Source organism: Lepisosteus oculatus, chromosome 12, assembly GCF_040954835.1.
Source record: "Lepisosteus oculatus isolate fLepOcu1 chromosome 12, fLepOcu1.hap2, whole genome shotgun sequence".
NCBI classification, from domain to species: Eukaryota; Metazoa; Chordata; class Actinopteri; order Semionotiformes; family Lepisosteidae; genus Lepisosteus; species Lepisosteus oculatus.
The window spans coordinates 14328186-14349174 of NC_090707.1; the positions used below are offsets into that span (position 1 = coordinate 14328186).

A 20989-nucleotide genomic window follows, 5' to 3' on the forward strand; every position below is an offset into this window, starting at 1 on the left:
TCCATATTTTTACTTTCTTTTTGTGTATAAATCACGCATAAAACTTTTTTATGGAAACAATCCCCAAATGGACTAATTAAACATCTTATGCTATACTTGGTAAAAGTCTGTTGAGATATTTGCAACACCTGTTACAGTGAAGTGTCCATTGAACACACAATCTGGTGACTAGACACCTGTTACCTATGCCTAGCATTCTGTTGAGCGTTGTACAGATGGCAGGAACGAACCTTTCACATTTTTCTTTTTCAAAGTTTGAATCTTCTTTGATATCTCTTGGGTAAGGAATTCAAGTACTATACAAAAGGTTATTTGCAAAATGATGACATCAAGAAAAGGTCATAAAGACACTTTAATCATAGTTTGATGCTTCTCTTATTCATTAAAATCAAGCTAATTAGAAGAAAGCTAGCAATTTTGTTCCGAGTTGGTTTGTTAGCAGTTTTATGCAAAAACAAGTTCGTTTTATATTTTATTAAGTACATTTATATTTAAGAAACATAAAGTAGACATTAACAATTTTAAATCTAAGTCACCGTATTTGTCCACTTTTTACGTACACAAAAAAGCATGGCTTCCGCAGGAAAGACAATGAACGAAAAATAAAAATGCAGTTTAAAATCTCGCCAGAAATCTAGCATGTATTTGGGCACCATCTAGTGGCCTCTTGTAATAACCTCATACCGCAAAGGAACAAGTAGTAGGTTTATTCCATGCTGAAAAAAAGAAGAAAGAGAACACAACGTTTCGGCCGCGGAGCCTTCTTCAGCCTGAAGAAGGCTCCGCGGCCGAAACGTTGTGTTCTCTTTCTTCTTTTTTTCAGCATGGAATAAACCTATTACTTGTTCCTTTGCAGCCTACGCATGCTGACGCAGCTACCCACCTGAACTATAACCTCACACCGACCTTTTCACGCCAGGTATTTCAATAAACGTAAAAAATTAGAAAAAAGTCTAAACAAATTATAACAGCAAGATGAAACCATCGAGATTAAGAAGAATATTTTTACCTTCAAATTAAATTGTAAATAATTTTGTACACACATTTTCCTGTAAGTGACTGCAGTTTCTTGAGAAAACATTACTGAATATTTGATCAAAAATTAAAACATTTTTTGTTTAATGTCACAAATTAGAGAATGGAATGACTGTACATCGTTTAATATAGTTTGCTTTAGAGGTACAGTGCAAGGTGTTTTAAATTACAAAGCTTGCATTTAATTTTATGTTGTAGTTTACATCATTTCAGCATTATAAACATACCAAATAGCCTAAACAGAAATGCTTTATCTGGACTTGTGTACACAAAAGAGTACAATAGACAATGTCACTTTTATATATTTACTGTATACTTGTTTCTAGCATCAGTTGTTCATGACAATCCACAATTGAATCATATTAATATTATTATTATCCATTCGGTCAATTTTTTCATTAACACTGCTTTCACACCAATGTAATTGGAGTTCCCTAATTGAGAATGTCACATTTTGGTCAGAAAAACGAATTAGTTGTGTAGAGCCTGTTCTGCTCCTCCATATAGGTCTGCAAAATGGCTGGTCTTCCTAAAAAGGTAATACACACAGAGCATTAGACCCGCGTGAACGACAAGGAGAAGCAGACCTGAGACACTGGTGACACAGGCCGACCTGGCTACCCTGGAAGGCTGTGCTCTCTTTGTCGACAGGGAGAAACAGAAACAGAGCTGCTCTTTCTGCAACATTCCAAAAAATACTCAGGAATGAGACAGCCACGGAATCAGAATAGCAATTAATACTACAGAGAAGGGGGGAGATTGAGTCTCTCAAATAATAGCATGTTATTTTTCTAAATTTAGTCTGATTCATATTGCTTTGGAAAATTAATTGGTCATGCCCATAAAGGTATTTGAATTATGAATTTTAAATAGTTTGTTCTTCCCTACTCTTAAGTCCAATTGAGACTTACTGAATACATAGTGTTCACTGGTCCTTTGGAGAGGTCACTCCTCGTCCTGCTTTGACACATTTTTCTGCCTTTTCATAGTCATGCTGAAGGAGCAGGAAGAATAAGAAATGTGAGTCCATCTCATAAAGATCTTGGCATTCTTGGTACTTTGAAAGACACCACTTCAAAGCCCAGAGCCATATTGTTGCATATGATTGGGCATGCAACCATTACAATAAATTATTATGTGTAGACAATGTCACCCAGTTCCTGCCTCATTTGCTAATTATTGTAGATGATTTGGGTATAAAAACAACTGTTCGAAGTCTGCTGCTGCTGTTAAATTTTGCAATGGAGAAACCTGGTGTACCTCCAAATGTGCTGCAGGTCAAACATTTCAATTCTCTTGGAACTGGGATTTATTCTTCTTTACCTGCTATCAACTTTCAATAACGTTTTAACACTTCAGGCTTGCATTTGCATAATACAAAGGAATGTGTTTCTTGGCTTGACTTTTTTAAGTTATAAGATTTCCCTTTCTCCCCCATTAGAGCAATGAGCTAGTTTGCACGCTAAAATATCATATATATCCATACGGAAAAGGAAGTAACTGCATTTTAAATTCTTCATTCTGCAGTGTGAAAGATTTGTGGTGAACCTACCTCTGCCAAGCTTTAAATTCCAATTCCATCTGTAATCACTGTCTAACCCTGATACTACAGTATTTTGACATCCACTTGAAGATTGTCTGGTCTCTCCATGCAGACTTCATGATTTAATTTATTATGATGTTGCCCTGAGACACTGTAGATTGTATCCCCATAATTACATACTTAATTACAATTTGGTGTTTAAGGAAAAGATTTCTAAAATCCCACAAGGCATGGCATTCTCACTTTCCTACTTTCCACAATAATAAATTCCATATGGTAATTTTCCTTTCTCTCATCTTATTTGGAGAAACAAGGGCATTAGCATTATAGTAGTTATTTTAATGTGGTCCCTTGTCCCTTCTCCATCCTGGATTTCCTTTCTCAATATATGTTACCTGGCTCTTCATTCTTTCTCAATATATGCTACCTGGCTCTTCATTCTTTTTTTACTTACGTCCATGTAGTTATGTACTGCTTGGACTTTGTACTGACTTCAGTTGCACAGGCAACTCTACAGCTTTTCCACCCTAACTTCCTGTACAGGCCCTGTTCTTCCCTGTTTGTGGTGCTGGCTTTAGGGCAAACCCACCTGACTCTACAATCTTCATCCTACACTGAATGATTACGGTAAACTTTGGGAACAGGCTGTTGTTGACTGAGCTATGGGGAGGGGGGGAGGCAGCGGTATGTAACAGGGCTGGAGGTAGGATTCAAGCGGCTGGGCTGAGGTAGAGAGCTCCCAGGAACGCTGAAGGACTAATTGACTGGCCTGAGAATATAGATGCATTGAGTCTTAGTGCATGTTCAACCAGCTAAATTAATATGGGGAAAAGGCAATGAAGGAAGAAAGATCAAGACATCCCAACTGTATCTGGTTAAATTTAATTAATGGCACTTTTAAGATGTCACTTACCGTATGTCTGAATGGTTAACTCTCAGAATTCAGTTTGTCTTCTTTGCACCCACTGAACAAAATAATGCTAGATTTGCAGGGTTTCAGAATAACTTTGATTTTAACATCCATACAGATTCTTGCATGGCAAGTCCTGCAGAACCCCTTCAGGATTCCCAAATGTGAGAAGCCAGACAGAGATAAAACAAAGGATTACTACAAACATGTAGGAACTGCAAGACTTTTTGTGTGTGGGCAGCCAGCGTAACCTCAAGATTACATTTCCTTCTGTCACTAATTAGTGCTGCAAACTGGCACACTGTATTCATCTGCCTGTCTGCAATTGGTGAAGTGTTTAACTTCATGAAGTAAACATGTCTATCTATTTAAATAGGGACATATATACAGAAGATAACAGTGGCCTTGTCACTGAATATTTGTGTGATGATACTGCATGAGATAGTAAACTGAAGCCATTAGGCTATATTACAGTACAGAGGTTTTAATGTTATTTGCAAAGTACATCATTGTTTTAAATACCATTTAACACCATTTAGGAATCCATGTACATCTCACACCACATGATTCAAATCATATGAATTGTATAATCGCTTTCACCCCAGATAGGGCTTCAATCCACTGCAGGGCCATAGAGAAAGGAACAATTAAGATTAGCCTGTCAAATCAAGCCAGCATATCTGTGGAGGTGGGAGAAAACTGGAGCTCCCAGAAAAGGCAAACAAGGACAAAATGGGCTTCAGTTTCCATATATTTTACCCAATCTTGGAATCAAACCTAGAACCCAAGAGCAGCAAGAGAGCCGGACAAACTACCACACTAACCACCACAATCCACACACTATCAATGACTATTGCATTTAACCCAGAACAGATGTCTGTTTATAGTCTATTGAACAAAACCATTAAAAGCAGATTGAATAAAAACAAATAAAATGTAAAAGGTTGTTTAAATCTACAGAAAATATGTTAAGCATTTATACTGCTATTTAAGGCTCACAATGCACTTTTGTTAAAAAAAAGGTTGAAGGACAAATGTTTACTTGCATTTAAAAATTCCAACACCAGTTTACAATTCTGTACTGTTTATCATAGGAAAGGACACATTATAAAGAATGAAAAATAGTTTTGATTTTGATGTAGTTTCTCACCTGTTTGCTTGTAAGTAGTTGTGCTGTGTGCTGTGCTCGTAAGCCGCCATCTGCTGGTGAACCCAACGGGCACTTAAGAATCGGTTTAGATCACCACGCAGAACATTTGTGAATTCCTGCTTTTATTTGATGTTGATCGATTATTTTTTTTACAATATATTACAATATATTTTTTCTACAGATGGAGTAGATATCGATATCTAGAACGCACTGGAAGAGGAGACTGGCCTGGCTGTAGCTACAACTTTTTCAAGGATTAATATAAATACTGCTGGTCATGCTGGCGTTAGCTCTAGGATATAAAGTGGTTGCGGCAAAGTGTCTTAATATAATGAAGGAGAGAGGGACAAATAACCTCCGGAGGTTTCCCGTGTGAGCCACTGTTATATAGCTCAGATGCCAGCTGTCCAGGAAGGATAAACAGCTGGGCATAGCCATATACTCCTGCGGTGACAGCCTTACTAAAGCCCGAAATTCTGCATTTTGAAATTTCCGGTGGTTTGAATGTATTAACTGCCATTTGGTAGGATGAGCGAGTGTTTAAAATATCACTGGATACTGGATTGAATACAGCAAGAGACGTACTTTAACATCTAATGTTAGATTTAAGGGCTACTGCCTGAATAGTCGTTTCCTCTTGGTGGCGTTAAGCTATGGATGTGTATATTTGTCTAACTCATACTTAGCGCCATGCGACATAAATACAGAACAAGTGACTGTAAAAACATAACAGTGATACATGCTTTTAGTATTTACACTATAAAGAGAGAGAGAGAAAGAAAGGTTTTCTTTCATTAATAAAACGTTCAGCCAGCCATCAGCTTTAATAAATCTTAAAAAATAAACGCAAGGTTTGAAAGTCGCTGAAACAGGAAAACAACCTAAGAACACTGACATTCACAATGTATGGGGGAATCCAGTTATGAATCTATACAGCCTTCGCCGAACGAGGAGCAGGACGTTTCAAAATAATATATCTTGAAAAAATGTCGAGTTGCACATTGACAGTTCAGCGTGTACGACCATTTTCCGTCCATCAGTAACTCCAGTCCTGATTGGTTTTGTAAGTCTGCAAAGCGGAAGTCTCAGACTGGGGATTCCCCGTTGGAAGTTCCCAGCTCATAACACATGTAATATGTTGCTACATTTTGAGAGAAATGCGCTGTTTCCTCTATCGGGACGATAGAAAAAAAAACTTTGACTTCAAGAATAAAAACGGTCCGAATACTCAAGCAGTCGAATAAATGTAGCCTACTTGCTGGGAGTTTTGCGAACTAAGGTAATGTACTATTTAGTAAACGATAAAGCTGAACATAGAAAAGCAACAACCGAAATGATCAAGCATTAGCATTATCTTTGTATGATAGAACGTATAGTTTGCATCAAACTGAAAATGACACTGCATCATGATGTCTTTTCGTTTTGTGTACTGTTACTTAATACAGATGGCTTTATTACAGAAAGTATGATTCCTGTTTTAATTATTTTATCGAAAACAGTCATCTGATTTTATTGAATTTGTGTAAATGTGTGAAGTAGCGCAAAGCGGCCTACTGGCACTTAGACAAGTTATAACCACCATACACTCTATAGTAATATATTTGTGCAGATAAACTGTCATTTTAAACACTGTAACGAGGGTGAACTTAAAATGAGGTAGAGCTCTGTAGGCACTTTAAATGGGGCTCAACTAAAATATAGTCCATATGTATTTTTAATTGTCTATCGGATACAAACTAGTTAATTGTTTAAAATTTTACTGTTTGTAATGACAGGTTATGTGGCTTTGTTTTTAATGTTTCAGTAATGACTTTAACTACCCTATTCTTTATCAGTATTGAAAGCAAATAATTTCATCTCATTAAAAATCGCATGTTTTATTTCACCAGATAAATCGATTGAGAATAAATTCTTGTTAACAGTGTCGACCTGGTATTAATGGTAATTTCAGTGCTCATTGGTACAAGTTCGTAGACTTGGAACACACAGACCTAGTGCTGGTAGTGATTATTAAATTGTGATTTAATAAGTTCTATGGCTTAACAACAGCTATTTGAAAATTATGGACTGGTTATGTATTCTTTTTTGGGGTTGTTTTTTGTTGCAGTTGGAGATATTCTTGTACATTAGCATTGACTGAACAGTGGTTTGAATAGCAGGCCAAAATCTTTTAAATAACTATAGTTTCAGAACATTTCAATCACCCAATAGAATCATACAAAGTCAATAAATGGATAAATGCATTTACACGTACATGTGCAAATGTTTCTATCGTAAACTAATACCAACTATTGCATATATCCATTTATACACTTGATAAGGAGATATCTAGTATTATATAGAGAGGAATAGAATTTAATGCAAAAAAAAAGATATTTCATCTGCAGCTTGCTGGGATAGGCTCTGGCATCTCCTGCAGCCCTGAACGGTATAAAGCTGTTAACAGATGTATGGATTGATTTCATCTGCATTCTGCAGCATAAAAAAATGTCTATGGAAAAACTTTCTTAAAATCATTAATAGATAGGTCTGTTTATTATAAGTGTTCTTGGACCAGTGCATGCCTTCTTGAGTCTTGTCTAATTAATTAAAATTAAAATTATTTGTTTAATTAAGTTGCCAGAAAGGTTATCGATTTGACCCTAACATCTGTCTCAAACATATTCCCACTATGTTTAGAACTTTCATAATTTTTAAAACATCTCTAGTACTTTTGCAAGTCTTGACTGTAAAGTTATCCATTAAACGTTGACTAGTCTTGTCACAGCAGGTATCCTGATAATTCATTTTTTAGCTGAATTCAGAAACGTTAGTTTCTAATTGGCTGACGCTTTTTTGTTTCTGTTGATAGGATATATCTCAATAAATTATTTACACATACATGTAAAATTTTGCTTTCTCCTTATTTCCTCTCCACCCAAAGTAATGGTTTAGTACAATTTCCAACATCTGCAAGCCCTCGATTCAGTTTACTGTAAGTACTTCATTAGTTTAACTAATTAAAACATTAATTCTTCAGCCATATGCACAAACGTCCTGTGAAGAAATAGTACAAAGTAGAAAATAAAAAATTAAATGCATATTCAGCTATCATTAGAAACCGCTAATACGTGTATAAAGGTTAGGGTATTGCACTTTCTGTGATTAACAGACTGACACAGGTGGTGTGACTGGAACATTCTTTCTACCTAGAACAAATTAATTGTTAGGAATATCACATGGTTATATTGTAGCCACAATGGATACCTTTAACAGTTATAGGAAACAAAACCCCATTATAGCAATTAAGACATGGTACATCTTAACTGATTTTACTCCACTGAGCCAGGGCTGCTTTGTTCTTTGAAAATGGTCTTATTAATGTCTACATTTATAATCTAATTGTGCGTTTGCAAATACCTATACCGGTATTTTTAGATATTTTCACAGTCCATTAAAGTTAATTAGGAATATTTAGCATGATAACATGACTTCAGTCTCACCAGCAAGTTGTTATTGATCCTGAAGCTTTGTTTAAAGGGGAGCTGCGATTCTATTTTTATACTTCAGGGTTGGAAAGAATCAGCATTGATGAGTGCATTTCAAATCCCAATGAAAGTAAGATGTCCACAGTAACATGTAAAACCTCCAATTTACATCACAAAATAGACACATTTTCCAGGTATGCACAGCGATATATATTCTGCGATTCGGAATGATGCAACAACACATACAGAAGTGGAATTGTCCTGTTACATTATATACAAACAGACGTGTGAATATATCTCTTTTAATCCAACGGGAACATTGCTTCAGATGGTTTAGCTGACAAATACTTGTTAACTGCATGCAGATCAGTTTGGAACAGTTCTGCGGTGAAATGTCAGCTTTATAACCTGTACTTCTTCGCTCGTAAATTGTGTTACGTTAGTCATTAGGGCGACTGAGTGAGCGCTGCTTCACATTGGCGTTTGCGCAATTATTAATTATTTTATTTTGCTACCGAGATTTAATCACCGGTCTGAGAAATGGGGACTGCAGTTCCCCTTTAAGATTGTTAAAATGATTTGTACTTGACATGTAAAGGACTGTAGTGATAACTGCAGTTTACCTACAGTAATTATCAGGAGTGAAACTGTTGTATTTTTGGAGATGTCATTGTATACATAAAATATTGAAAAAGTAATGTTGTTAGACTCTTAATGAGTTGGATAAGGTTTGTGTTACTGTGATAAAATGGTCACAATTGTAACCCAGGTCCTGGAGAGCCACAGACTTCCAAGTTTTTGAGATGCCCTAATAAATAAAATTCATGGAAAAGATGCTCTGAATTACACTGTAAATTAAGTAAATTAACTGCAAAGAAAAGTTGACCTGTACACTAGCCATCTTCTTTAGTATAAGGGATCTGTTAGGCATACTTAATGTAACCAATTTCAAATTCATCTCTTAACAGACATAAGTACCTCCATGTCTTTTACTTAGGTCTTAACTTAAGAGTCGGTACAGATGTTGTAAGCTTCTGTCTTCATTGCTGTTATTTATTGTTAAAAACTGTATTGCAATGTCCTTGTTGTTCCATGCTCAATTTAAACCCAGGTCTCAAGACTGAACCACTAGTAATGGTATGGAGTAATGGAGCGAGGTTTAGACAGAAATATTGGAGACCAGCTCAACAAAGCCTATGAAGCCTACCGTCAAGCATCAATTGAGAAAGAAAATGCTAGAAAGGAACTCAAGCAAAAGGTATGAATTACTGTTTTGCATTATTTTTAGGAAGTAACTTTATCCTGGTACTGATTTAAAGTTCCCCACAAAATGTGTTATAGTTCTCATTTTATTGTGTTTGTACATTACTGTCTAGATGATGGTGCTTGCAATTATTTACAGAAAGGTCTTTGCGTACAGTACCTTAATTGCTGTTACACAGTGCTTCATAGGTAACATACATGTAGTGGATAAAAATGGGACAGCAAGTATATGGAAAGCAAAAACTTCCTCGTAGTGTGGATCATGGTACTGTAAGTAAGAAACATCCCTGCATACTTAGGGTCACATTTAACAATGCTGGAAAGGCCTGGTCTAAGGTGATGTCTCCTTGGAACTCCGAGGGAAAGACGATCTACCGGATCATGATATCTCTGCGTTTATTCAAGTTACATGGCAAAAAAGATGAGCAACTGCAGATCATTTAACTACAAATGTCAATCTGGGGCGCGAGAAGGCAGATTAATCAAAAACAGTCTGCCGAGAACTCAACAGAGTGGGTTGTATAGGCATGTAGTAGTGTACAAACAGCTCGTCAGATCTGACAGTGCATGTTTACGAGCCCAGTAGTGAAAAAAGCTCAGGTAATGGACTACCAAGCAGTGGAGAAATGTACTATGGACAGATGAATCATCATTTATTGTGTCCTGGACCAACGGACTAGTGCACATGTGGTGCCAGCCAAGGAACTCTGCAGTACCGAGTGCTTGGTTCCAACAGTGAAGGGGTCTGGTGGTTCTGTAATGTGGTGGGGCAGTTTCCTGACATGGTTTGGGTGCACTCATTCCCTTAGAACCAAGTTCAGTGCTAATTGCTATTTAATGGTACTGAGAGATCATCTTTACCCCATGTTGCAACATTTCTTTCCTGCTTGGTTGGGGAGTTGTTTGAATTTGTCGTGGAAGAATGGTGCTGCATCCCTGTTGCAGAATTCGTGATGCTTATAGACTCTATGCCACGATGGAAAAGGACTGACCTGACCAGACATGGTGGCTCATTGGTGTTTCTGTGATTTTGTCCAATATCTCGTCCTTCTTCTCTGTCTATATGCTGATCCCAAGATTGTCTTGAATAGAATTTGGCATGCAGTCTGTTTTGCACCAGATTGTTAGATACAGCTACTATGATCTCTCAGCCCCTTTAGTGGTATCTGCACGACTAGAAAATAAGACATTAAAATCAATGAATTATTTCAGTTACATTCCAGAATACCTTTACAAGTGTTGGTAAAATAACACAAAAAAATGAATTGTGGAATTGTGCGGAGATTGCTTGCTTATTTTTTGTTTATAACAAGATGATTAACTTCAATTATCATATTGTCCTATATTATAGCTTCTGTTTTGTTTTCAAGGTAACTCTTTGATTTTCCAAAAAATGAGAATTTAAAATAGAGTTCCCTGAAAAATGTGAAATGATTCCAACAGGAATTATTAGAATAATCTTGTTGGATTTCACAACTAGATTATGAAAGCAAGATGGTTTTAGATTGCAATCTGATGTAACTCTTCTTAAATATATAAAATAACACTTTAGATTAGGGGTTGTGAATGTCATATTTCAATACTTTATAATTGGAGCATATTAATATAAATTGTATTTATGGAGTAGCAAAAATGTTATGATAAACATCTTGTACTATTGATCAATTGCATGTTAATAATAAAACCATGATTATGCCCCACTTCACCATCCATAGGGTATTTGAAGAAGATAGCTTGTTCCATTGCTAATACTTTATAAATGTATTAGCAGGTGGCTTAATATCCATTTATAGAATGTAATATTGTAACCTTTAAAGTGTGACTGTATAATTTTGACCGTACCCATTAGTTGAAAATCTAGTGTTAGATCTTTGAAACTGGTTGTTATAGATGTTATGTATACTTTTTAAAGCATTCCCCTGGGAAAGCACTCACTAACACCATGTAACTAACTGCCTTGCTTTATTCTGGATGTTTTGTTCCCAAAAACACTTAAACTTTTCTTGCAAATTTAAAAAGTGTTATTTGCAGATATCACATACAATAGGCTCTGTTCTGTCATTAATTTACCACATACTTCTCTCTTGTAGACAGAAGCTTATGACCGGTATATCTGTGAGCTCCATCAGCAGTTAGAAAACCAAAAACAGGAAATTGCTTCACTTAAATCCCAACTAAACTCTGTGGGAAGCTTGTCTAAAGGTACTGTATATAAAAATTAGCTCCTGCTTTATTTGTCCATTTAGTAGCTTTTTTTTTTATTTGTCTTTTGTGATGAAAATACTTATTTTATCCTTCACATTTGGATCCCAATTTTTATTTATTTTTTTGGGTGTTAGACGGGTATACGTTTTATGCTGAAATGCAAATAAAACTTTCTAAATACAGGACCAGATCTACAAGGAAATGCAAGACAAGGTCTAATAAGACTAATGTGAGACTCTTCCACTTCTTAATGCTCAGGTTTACAATGCTCAAAGAGATACTAGGGAGGGTTTTTGAAATGTGTTTGTACCCTTCTTCTGATCTGAACCTTTATATAGCTTTAGCTCTGATTTGTTTTAAAAGTATGGTTGAATATCTACCTGCTCTGGAGACGGTTATATTTATTCTGAAATGAACTACTGTTACTGCACAGGGCCAGAGGCCACTCAACACAGATTAATTTTGATTTGCCCCAGCAAAGGATTTGAATACGTAAGCAATCATAACTTTCAGTTGTTCTTTCATGTTATGTACTTTCTGTTTTTTGCTTTGAATATATAGGGCAAATATGGGAGTAGGTGTTGATGGGACAGGTAAACTGCTACATAGTGTCGTGACTGGAGGTTTAAACTAACAATGTGAAAACTGTGCAAGGGTCTGAAAGCTTTTGAAAGGCATTGTAATATCTGTAGAAGTACTAAATTTCAAATATTTCCAATGAAATACTTAATAAAGGTCTTCTTTTTTTTAGGAAGGGTGAAAGGCAGTGATGCTACGCCCGAAATCAAGGATAGTCATTTGCCAGCTCAAAGAACACATGAAACAAAGCCCTTGTCACAATGTGATCATCTTCACGAGACAAACAGGCAGAGACAAAAACATGTAATGGTAATTCATCAAAGTCAGTGATTGACCTTTGCTTGAAATTATGCTTGGAGTATAACTATGAATGTTATTTCTGCATACCTCGGAATGGGTCTCGGATCTTAGAGATAAAGAAACCAAGCAGTAGCAACCTAATTCCTGTTAGATAAATAAGATATTAAAGGAACTCCAGACTCCAGCAGATAACATCAATCATTTTTTTATGTTGGACTCCAGATGTAAATTGTTCATTTCACCACAGGCGTGTAAAGCTTCAGCTTCTACATTTGGTTTTTAGTGAATCACAGGAATAAATACTGTACACAGTGCTAATGCAAATACAATTCTAGCCAGAGATGGATAAATAAAAATAATGTTTGTTCAGCAGGTGGTGCTGTAGGATAAAACCATATTTGAAGAGATGAGTATGCTGTGATTAAAGTGAATGAAGCATTGAAATAACATATTAGAATAAAATTGGTGTCTAGTTTAAAAAGATTTAACCTGCAGGGAATTCTAATAAAAATGGGGATGAATGATGAATTCTTAGAGGAGACAAATGAGAATTTGGCTATAAATGCATGAATAGATAGAGGAAACATTTCTATGTTCATATGATAAAACAGTTAAAATAGTGCATATTTTCTTTGAAAGAAAGTTTAAATTCAAGTTTTGTTACATAAAACAACTCTTTTTCTGCGTCCCTGTGTCTATAACTTTGTTGAAATATTTTTGCCAGTGGTTTAGATGGAAGCTAAAAGAAAGATGTTTTGTCTTTAATTAAATGTGTGTTGCAAAAATTGTAGAAATCTGCCAAAACACAATTTGGCATTTATTTTTTTTAATGTACCTCACATCATCTTTAATTAACTTCAGTTCTTACTCTTGTGAATTGTGTATATATTTAATTAAGCAAGTGTTGTTACCAGCTTTTATGACTTAGTAATTAAGCAGTAAACATTTCTTGTCCAGGCTTTAATTGACAGTTTATATGATCTTAATACAGGCATATCATAATATTCTACATGTGTTGCTTCATATATTTTTACTGTTGCAAAATCTAAGGGGAAATCTACTGCCTTTCATAGGAGCACAAGTCCAGTGGTTCACGTTTTTCACCCTGTTTCATCAGAAAAATGATCCCCAACCCTTTTTCTTATCAAAAACATTCACATCAATTCAGGAAGAAAAGAGACAAATAATGCTATAAAAGCTGCAAGATAAAGTTATTGTTTACTGGAAACTAATTTTACCTTCCTTAACAAGTTAGCTCTTTCATATCGTATTTTATTGAGTCTTAAAAACAATTACATTTCATCATATAAAATTGCAAAGTTCCTTTTTTTATTTGGGATAGGGGGAATTTTCCATTTCAGATTGCCGCAAATAAGATAACTTTTTTTCAGGTTCCCTTAGGTGTTGGCATTATTAGCATTTGTGGAAAAAATTTCCATGTAAGAAATTCTTGGAATGCTCTTTTCAGTCAGAAACTAGAAGTTATTCCAATATCATTTTCTTTCATTGAAGGAAAGCATGAAAACTCCAGAGATGACTGTTTATTCATCTCCTGGAATTTCTGATGACAAAAGGTACCCACACTCTTTTCCAGTATTCAAACAGAGTTTTCTTACTGATATTTTTTATTCAAGATTTTTTTAAAATTACGTACTGAACAGGTATTTTCTCAATGTCGATGCTTTTTAATCTTTCAGTAAAGAAATTCTCGAGGCATTTCAGGAGATCCAGGGTAAATTCCATGTGATACAGAATTTAACAAGAAAACAGAAGGATCACCTGAACAAATTATGCAGAGCAAATGACACAGCACAAGGTAAAGCATAGTTTCCATCTTGTTGTTCTTTTTATATTTAAGGAAAACTACTCATAAATATATTATTGTGTTAATACAAATGGCAAATACAAAGTACTTTTCAGATTCTTTATAAGATTATAATATATACCTTTTGCTAAAACCATTAACAACGTATTTAATAGTTTTAATAGAACTGCAAGTAAGATGGAAGGGCAGCTATAAAATGTTGTCATAGTATTTATTGTAAGTTTTAGCACGTTTAATTTAAGCACATGGTTAGTTATCCTTCTCTAAACTAATTGTGAAAAATGCTACATTTTTGTTTTTTAGAACAACAGTTTTCCATGCCTATTCAGTGCACTGATGTAACAGTAGAACAAGCTGAGGGACCCTTCACATCGGCCAAAAAGTCTGACTCCGATAAAGAGACAACCTCTGCATCTATCACATCTCGGGGAGTCTGTCCAGAAGAGGGGGAATTCATGGAATCTTTGTCTAAACTGAGTATCAAGTTTCCACCAGCAGAGAGTGAATATGACGTCTTCTTAAACAGTGCACCAGAAAGAAAACTAGATCTTGCACCAGGAAGAAATGATCATGCTTTGGCTACCAGCCTCCCAAGGGTGACTGATGAACAGACTGTGGATATTCCCGTACAATATGCGTTTGCAAATCCTACATCTCAGACACCTTCCCCTTCAACTTCTTTTACCCATGAGAACGTTCGAGGACCACAGCAGGTAAGCTTTAAAACACATCGCCTCGTGCTCGCACAGGAATGTGTGTAAAATCTCCAGTTATGCTGAGTATTGTGGACTTCAACAATAAAAGATTTAGAACCCAATACTATGTGTTAGGAAACATAAAAAACAGCTGACAGAAACAATAATGACAAAACATTGTTCCCCACTGTACATGTATATATGCTAAAGCCTTTTCTTTGCTGTTACAATCCAGGGTGTCGTTTCACTGAAAACGTCCTTGTTTATTTATTCAGTAATATGATTTGGCAGAGGAAGACTTAAATACAGCAGCATAGTGGTTACAGCTTTTTGTAAATAATTCAAAATGATTGAATGAAAAGTTGAAAACGTACAGGCATTTCTCTGTTCACATATTTGTTCATCATCAGTATCTCACAAGCAAAGCATTTATGTTGACTGTGGAAACTGAAAACTCAGTTGTTCTTCAATTATTTATATAAAACTCTGTAAACATTATCTTCTTAAGTGTCGCTTTATCACAGCTGTAATAGTAAGAGACTTAGCGAACCAAATTATGCCATTTCATTTATAACTAGTAGAGGTCCTGTGGAGCTGTGAAACACACATTATATTACATTACTTGTTACTTGTTCGTTTATTCTCCATAATTTCTCTTGATTGTTCTTTTACTAGTTGCATTGTGTATCTTGTTTCTTTCAGTAGCTGGCACCCTGCATTGTACCATACAAACTGCATAAAAATAAATGAAACAGCTGGTATGTGATTACAAGTTTATGGTGAAGTATGCTGCTTAAAAAATAAAAGAATTGGTGTTGAGCCGGCGCGCAGCATGGGGCAGGGGGTTAGATAATTGACATTTTTTCTGATAATAATGTGTTGAAGACTTCTCTGTTATGAAAAGATAATGGGTCACATCAAAAGCAGTAGTTGTTATGCAGTGACAATTTTATTTGTTCTCATTACGCTATATATAAAATTAGGTCTACGTGGTAAACAATCTTGTGAAGATTGCTTGGGAACTTTTCCAGTAATGAAATTCCATAACGCAATCTTTCTCTGCAAAAAAAATGCCTAGGCCCCCGTCTTATTTCTGCGTTCAGCTCCTTAAAACCTGAACAGAGTATTTGTAGTTTTTTTTTCCTTGCATTGTTTACAGTGCAAAGCAATTTGCGGGGGAAATGTTTTAATTTCAAATCGCAAAATATCACTGCTAATATCTACGACAAAGAAGGTTACAGGTTGAATAGATTATTAATCAATAACATTTGGTGCTAATAAAACTAGTGGTTGACTGAATTCTATTTTGTGGGATTTATTATTTCAATATATTGATTTCCTCCGGCCAGGTATGGCACCAGTGTGTAGTGCTAATGGAAAAGATGAGACAAGTTTGAAGTACACCTGTTAACTCTTAATAAGACAGGCAGTTTCCCCTAAAATACTACTTCTCTTTTTAGAAAGGAATGTAAAGTTGTCTGTGAAAAACTAGATTTCCCGTATGTGCAATTACTTGTTCTGTTGTCTATAAGAATGTTTTTATTGCTTTTTTCACAGTATTTATCCTTTATTTAACACACTTGTTGGCCTTTGATTAACCCACATGCTGTTGCCACTGAGAATTAGTAGTATTTACTTAATTTAGATCAGAATTCCTTTACTTAGTAATAATTACAATTTGAAATGTCTCCAATATGAAACTGACATCATGATGTCATTTAGAAAGGTTCCCTAAGTAACCGCATTACTGGGTGCCACTGTGCTCTAGAGGTTATGCATATACAAATATACACCCCTCTTTATTCTGATATACCGCATGTGCAGGTTAAAGCGTGAGGTGTCAACCAGGTTTGTCTTGATCAGAGACATTAATCTATGCAAATGGCTATACAAAGCAAATACCAATACTGGTAAGTTTGATTGTAAAAAATGTCACTAGGGAGGACTTTTCGTCCAATACTGCCATACTAAGCATTCAGTCCAGTAAATGGATTTTAAAGTTGAAAGCAGTCGTTTAATTGCCTCTATTACTTACAAGTAATTGAGCACATATGGGATCTGTAGGATGTGCAGATAACTACAATATGCAGTTTTATCCTTTTTTGAGTACTGTCTTTTGTAGTTATGGGAGGTAAGGGTATTGGAGTTTCTCTAAAGAGGATTTCACAAACAGGACAGAAGATGGACCCCAGAGTGCCCTTATGAGAGTTTAGTCTGCACTATAATTTTGCAGATTTTAATTTAAGATGAGTCAGTTTCTTTCATAAACTGTGATACTCCTGTTTTATCATTTACCTCTGTGTTTTACCATGATTTCTCTGTGCTCTGCTTTTGTCACAGTAATGATGTTTTTACATGTTCTGTATGTTCTGTGTGGTGTACACAATATTGTTCAAAGGGAAGTTGTGTGCATCTCAAATTGAGGTGTGTAAAATGTAAATGTTTTTATGACACTTTTTCATATTTTAATTTTCTGATAATTGATTTTACTTTTCTATTGTTTTTTCTAATTTCATAATGAAGCTAAGAAATTATTTGTATCTCAAAATGTACAGTACATCTAAGAGAGATATATTGTTATACATATTATTTTGTCTTTTGAAAGTCACTTCATATTTATATTTATTGTGCACATTTAAGTTTGAACAAACGTTAAGTAGATGAAAAGATTTTTACGTTGTTTTTTTAATACTGATTGTCACTGTTTTTTCAAAGGGTACGCAAGCAGTTGTTACATATTTGTTATCCACAAAATGCAAATGCCCATGCACACCCACACAAAAGCATGGATGATTCTAAGTAGCATAAAATTGTTTAGTCTCAAATATTTTTCCTTGATTCAAATATTTTAATAATATTCTTAACATTTATTATTAATGAAAAGTTTAATACATCAGGTTTTAGTTACTCAAGCCATTATGTCTTGGAAATTAGGAATTTGAACGGAATATGAAAAAAAATATTTTTGTTGAATAAGTGTTGATGTTCAGCAGAATATAACCAACCTACATTGTTCTACAAATATATATGAGTGGGTGGATGATGGGGGAGATGAGTTTTCTTGTTCATTTGTTTAAAAATACTTCAGAATTATTTCAATAGTAACCCTCAAATTAATAATGAAATCATTGCATTGTTTGAAACCCCTCGAATTTCAGAAAGAATTCGAGGGTTATGACACTGATCAGTGAATGCTTAGAGTATCAAATTGGCATATCAAAAATTGTAAACACTGCACGGTGTTTGCTTTACTGTCACAAACATGGAAAAAACAGATAATATCCCCTGTGGTTATTGAGGGACTAGGGTAAAAAAGTGAACTCTAAATACCAGCCATGTCCTTATGCAAAAAATAATATGCACCGTTCTTTACTAGCAGTGATCTCTGGATTTTGTCTCTACGACACACATGATACATAGGCTATTACTGTAACTGACTTGATACTTGGCCAGGCTTCATATACTGAAAGGTCATATTCTAATGTGAAGATAATTAAAATGAAATTGTGTAATTAGGCCTAAATGACATTTTGCAGTCTTTTTATTCATATGATATATGCTCCTACTCATGTGGTAATTGTGACAGGCAATGTACATGGAAAAATATGGAATGTAGTAAGTAAATACAGCTTTTTTTTCTTCTTGCATGTAGCCCTATTGGAGCCCTGAGCACTGCGAGGGAGGCTATACTGATCCAGAGCAGAAGAGAAACCCTGAAAATTGTGCATTCTGTGATGCCATCCTCCCAGAAGACACTTTTTTTAGGCATCTTAATTCACACTTTGAAAATAAAACAAGGAATGGATTTTAATAGGTAGACATTTGCACACTGGAATACCAGATCTTTTTATTATATAGTTGTTTTTTTCCTTTCCTGGAGCTGAAGCTATTTGCATTTATCTGCAATGTATGCCCCTTTATTGAAAACAGCTACTTAATTTCCTCAGTTAGCAGGGTACATACAGTAGGTCGACCTTAGTGTCTATATTTAAAATATAGCAATTTCAAGAACTGACCAGTATCATTTCCATTATTCTTCAGGAGGAATGCTGTGTAAAAAAGCTATGCTTTAGTCATTTCAGCATTGTACATACTGTGTATCTAACATAGAAGAAATGTGTCTGTGTAATGGACCAAAGGTAGTTTTTGCTTTGAGCTCATTATAATTGTGATGTTTATCTGTTATCTGTGAAGCATTATACTTGTACATTTCAAGAAAGGAGACCTCCAGTTAATATAAAAAAAGGGTATACTTTAAAACCTATGTTTAAGATATGTTCGGGCTGTGAAATAAATAGAATGGTTACCTGCTCTAGACGCTCTATTCACTCTTAATGTCTTGACCATAAAATAGGGGTTTCATTGTGCTGTAAATTCAAGGAATTCATAAAATAGGAAGGAGAATTATATGATTGGCTTCAGAAGTAGAATATTATGCATTAAAAATGTGTATCTCAATGCCTGCCTTTTAACTGGTATGTGTGTCCCTCTTCTTTATGCATCATAGGCTTTTTAATGTGGCAAAGAAATATCTTCTAGAATTTACACAGGTTAGTAAGCACATACTGTAAATTATAGGCATGTAATAGGCAGTCAGCAGTAAGTCAGGCGTATATGTCAGTTGAGTAAAACTGCCTTTGTGTTATAATAAAATCAGTGCCTATTAAAAATATTGCAAGTGATTTATGACTCCATTACTGATTTCTATATACATTGCCTATGTTTGCAGTGTTAAAATGTTTGGATTGTTTCTCACAACACACAGGGAGGCCAGCTTTAGGTTTTTATTAAGTATAAGTTTCATAATGTACTTTAAACTAGCATTTTTTAAACACCATTAAATATTTTTAACATGACCCTAACGAAAAATGTAAATGATTTTTAGTAGAAAAACCTTGTCTCCACTATTGTAGACATTAGCTTCATATAAAAAAAAACTATTTGACTATATTTGTTTTTGTATTCATTTAAGAAATAAGGATCACGTGTGTCAGACTTGCAGATAAAACAAGGATAGTTAATGAAAGTATCCAACTATGACTCCAAAACTATTTGTGTGTTTTGGTAGCAAAGAGGATTTATTTGCATTATGGCTTGTTTGTCTCTTGACAATTGAGTCACCATTTGACTTCAAATGTGTCATTGTTAAAAATATTTTATTAATAATTAGCCATTGAGATTTATTTTACCCTGATCTGTACTCTGCTCTTGATGAGTATAGACTGTGTTAGGAGCAGAAACGGAATAAAAAGGTTCAAATGAAAATGAAATGTGAAAAACATATATATACACACACAGTAGGTATAGCATATAGATGAAATATCATCACATTTAATAATCACAAAGAAACTGTACAGTAGTTTTGCTAAAATATATATTATGCAGTTCACCGATATCTCCAACTACATGGAAAGGCGTATCGTTTTAATTTTAAGATTTTGTCAGTTTACTGCAAAATCTGTTATGGCTTTATAAATTTGGAAATAAAGCTACACACCTCTCTCATTTAATGGCTGTGAGAGTTCACATTTTAAGCATTTGGATATCTGAGTGGATTACTGCATTTTATTTTTTTATTGATTTTAGACCAATCTTAATGAGTGAAAGCTGAACTCAAAGACTATGTTGAATACGCAATGTGTCCCCTCAAATATATTTTATAAATCACGATAGGTAACCAGATTAACTGTGATACTGTTGATGTGAATTCATTTTCAAGAAGCACTGAAGCATTACGCAGCTCTTAATTGTTCCATTTTAGATAACTTTTTATATTAAATCGGCTGTATTGTATATTTCTAGTGCACAATGTGAAATACTACTCAATTAATTAAAACATCTTTCATATAAAACTTTAAAGAACCATATGATTATTTATGAAAGGCATTGATTTTTGTATCATGTATCACAGTTTGGATAAAAAATAGACGTGTCTGTACATGTGATGGGGAAGATTTTCTTTTCCGGTTGAATGGATATTGAATTATCTGAAATATCTGCAACACAAAATGAACCTG

General features: G+C 34.8%; 1 protein-coding gene and 1 long non-coding RNA gene across 4 annotated transcripts; one reads left to right on the forward strand and one right to left on the reverse strand.

Annotated features, from left to right (window-relative positions):
* Positions 1 to 1154: 1154 nt before the first annotated feature.
* Positions 1155 to 5639, reverse strand: LOC107078801 (uncharacterized). Its single transcript, XR_001479772.2, has 3 exons — positions 4639 to 5639; positions 1947 to 2029; positions 1155 to 1564 (listed from the first exon to the last, which is right to left on the reverse strand). It is a non-coding gene; the product is annotated as an uncharacterized lncRNA (long non-coding RNA).
* An 88-nt stretch (positions 5640 to 5727) lies between these two features.
* tank (TRAF family member-associated NFKB activator) lies at positions 5728 to 19654 on the forward strand. Of its 3 annotated transcripts, XR_001479771.2 has the most exons (9): positions 5728 to 5917; positions 9217 to 9363; positions 11459 to 11570; positions 12325 to 12461; positions 13965 to 14026; positions 14150 to 14268; positions 14581 to 14990; positions 15675 to 15730; positions 18625 to 18643. XR_001479771.2 is itself a non-coding variant. In XM_006636619.3 (8 exons), the coding sequence occupies exons 2-8, from the start codon at positions 9253 to 9255 to the stop codon at positions 18781 to 18783; spliced, it is 1110 nt and encodes a 369-aa protein (XP_006636682.1). In that variant the 5' UTR covers positions 5729 to 5917; positions 9217 to 9252; the 3' UTR covers positions 18784 to 19654. The 3 variants fall into 3 exon arrangements, 2 of the variants coding, with proteins under 2 accessions (XP_006636682.1, XP_015214543.1); XM_006636619.3 differs by lacking the exon at positions 15675 to 15730 and having other exon boundaries at positions 5729 to 5917; positions 18625 to 19654; XM_015359057.2 differs by lacking the exon at positions 15675 to 15730 and having other exon boundaries at positions 5729 to 5917; positions 12325 to 12455; positions 18625 to 19654.
* The last annotated feature ends 1335 nt before the right edge of the window (positions 19655 to 20989 follow it).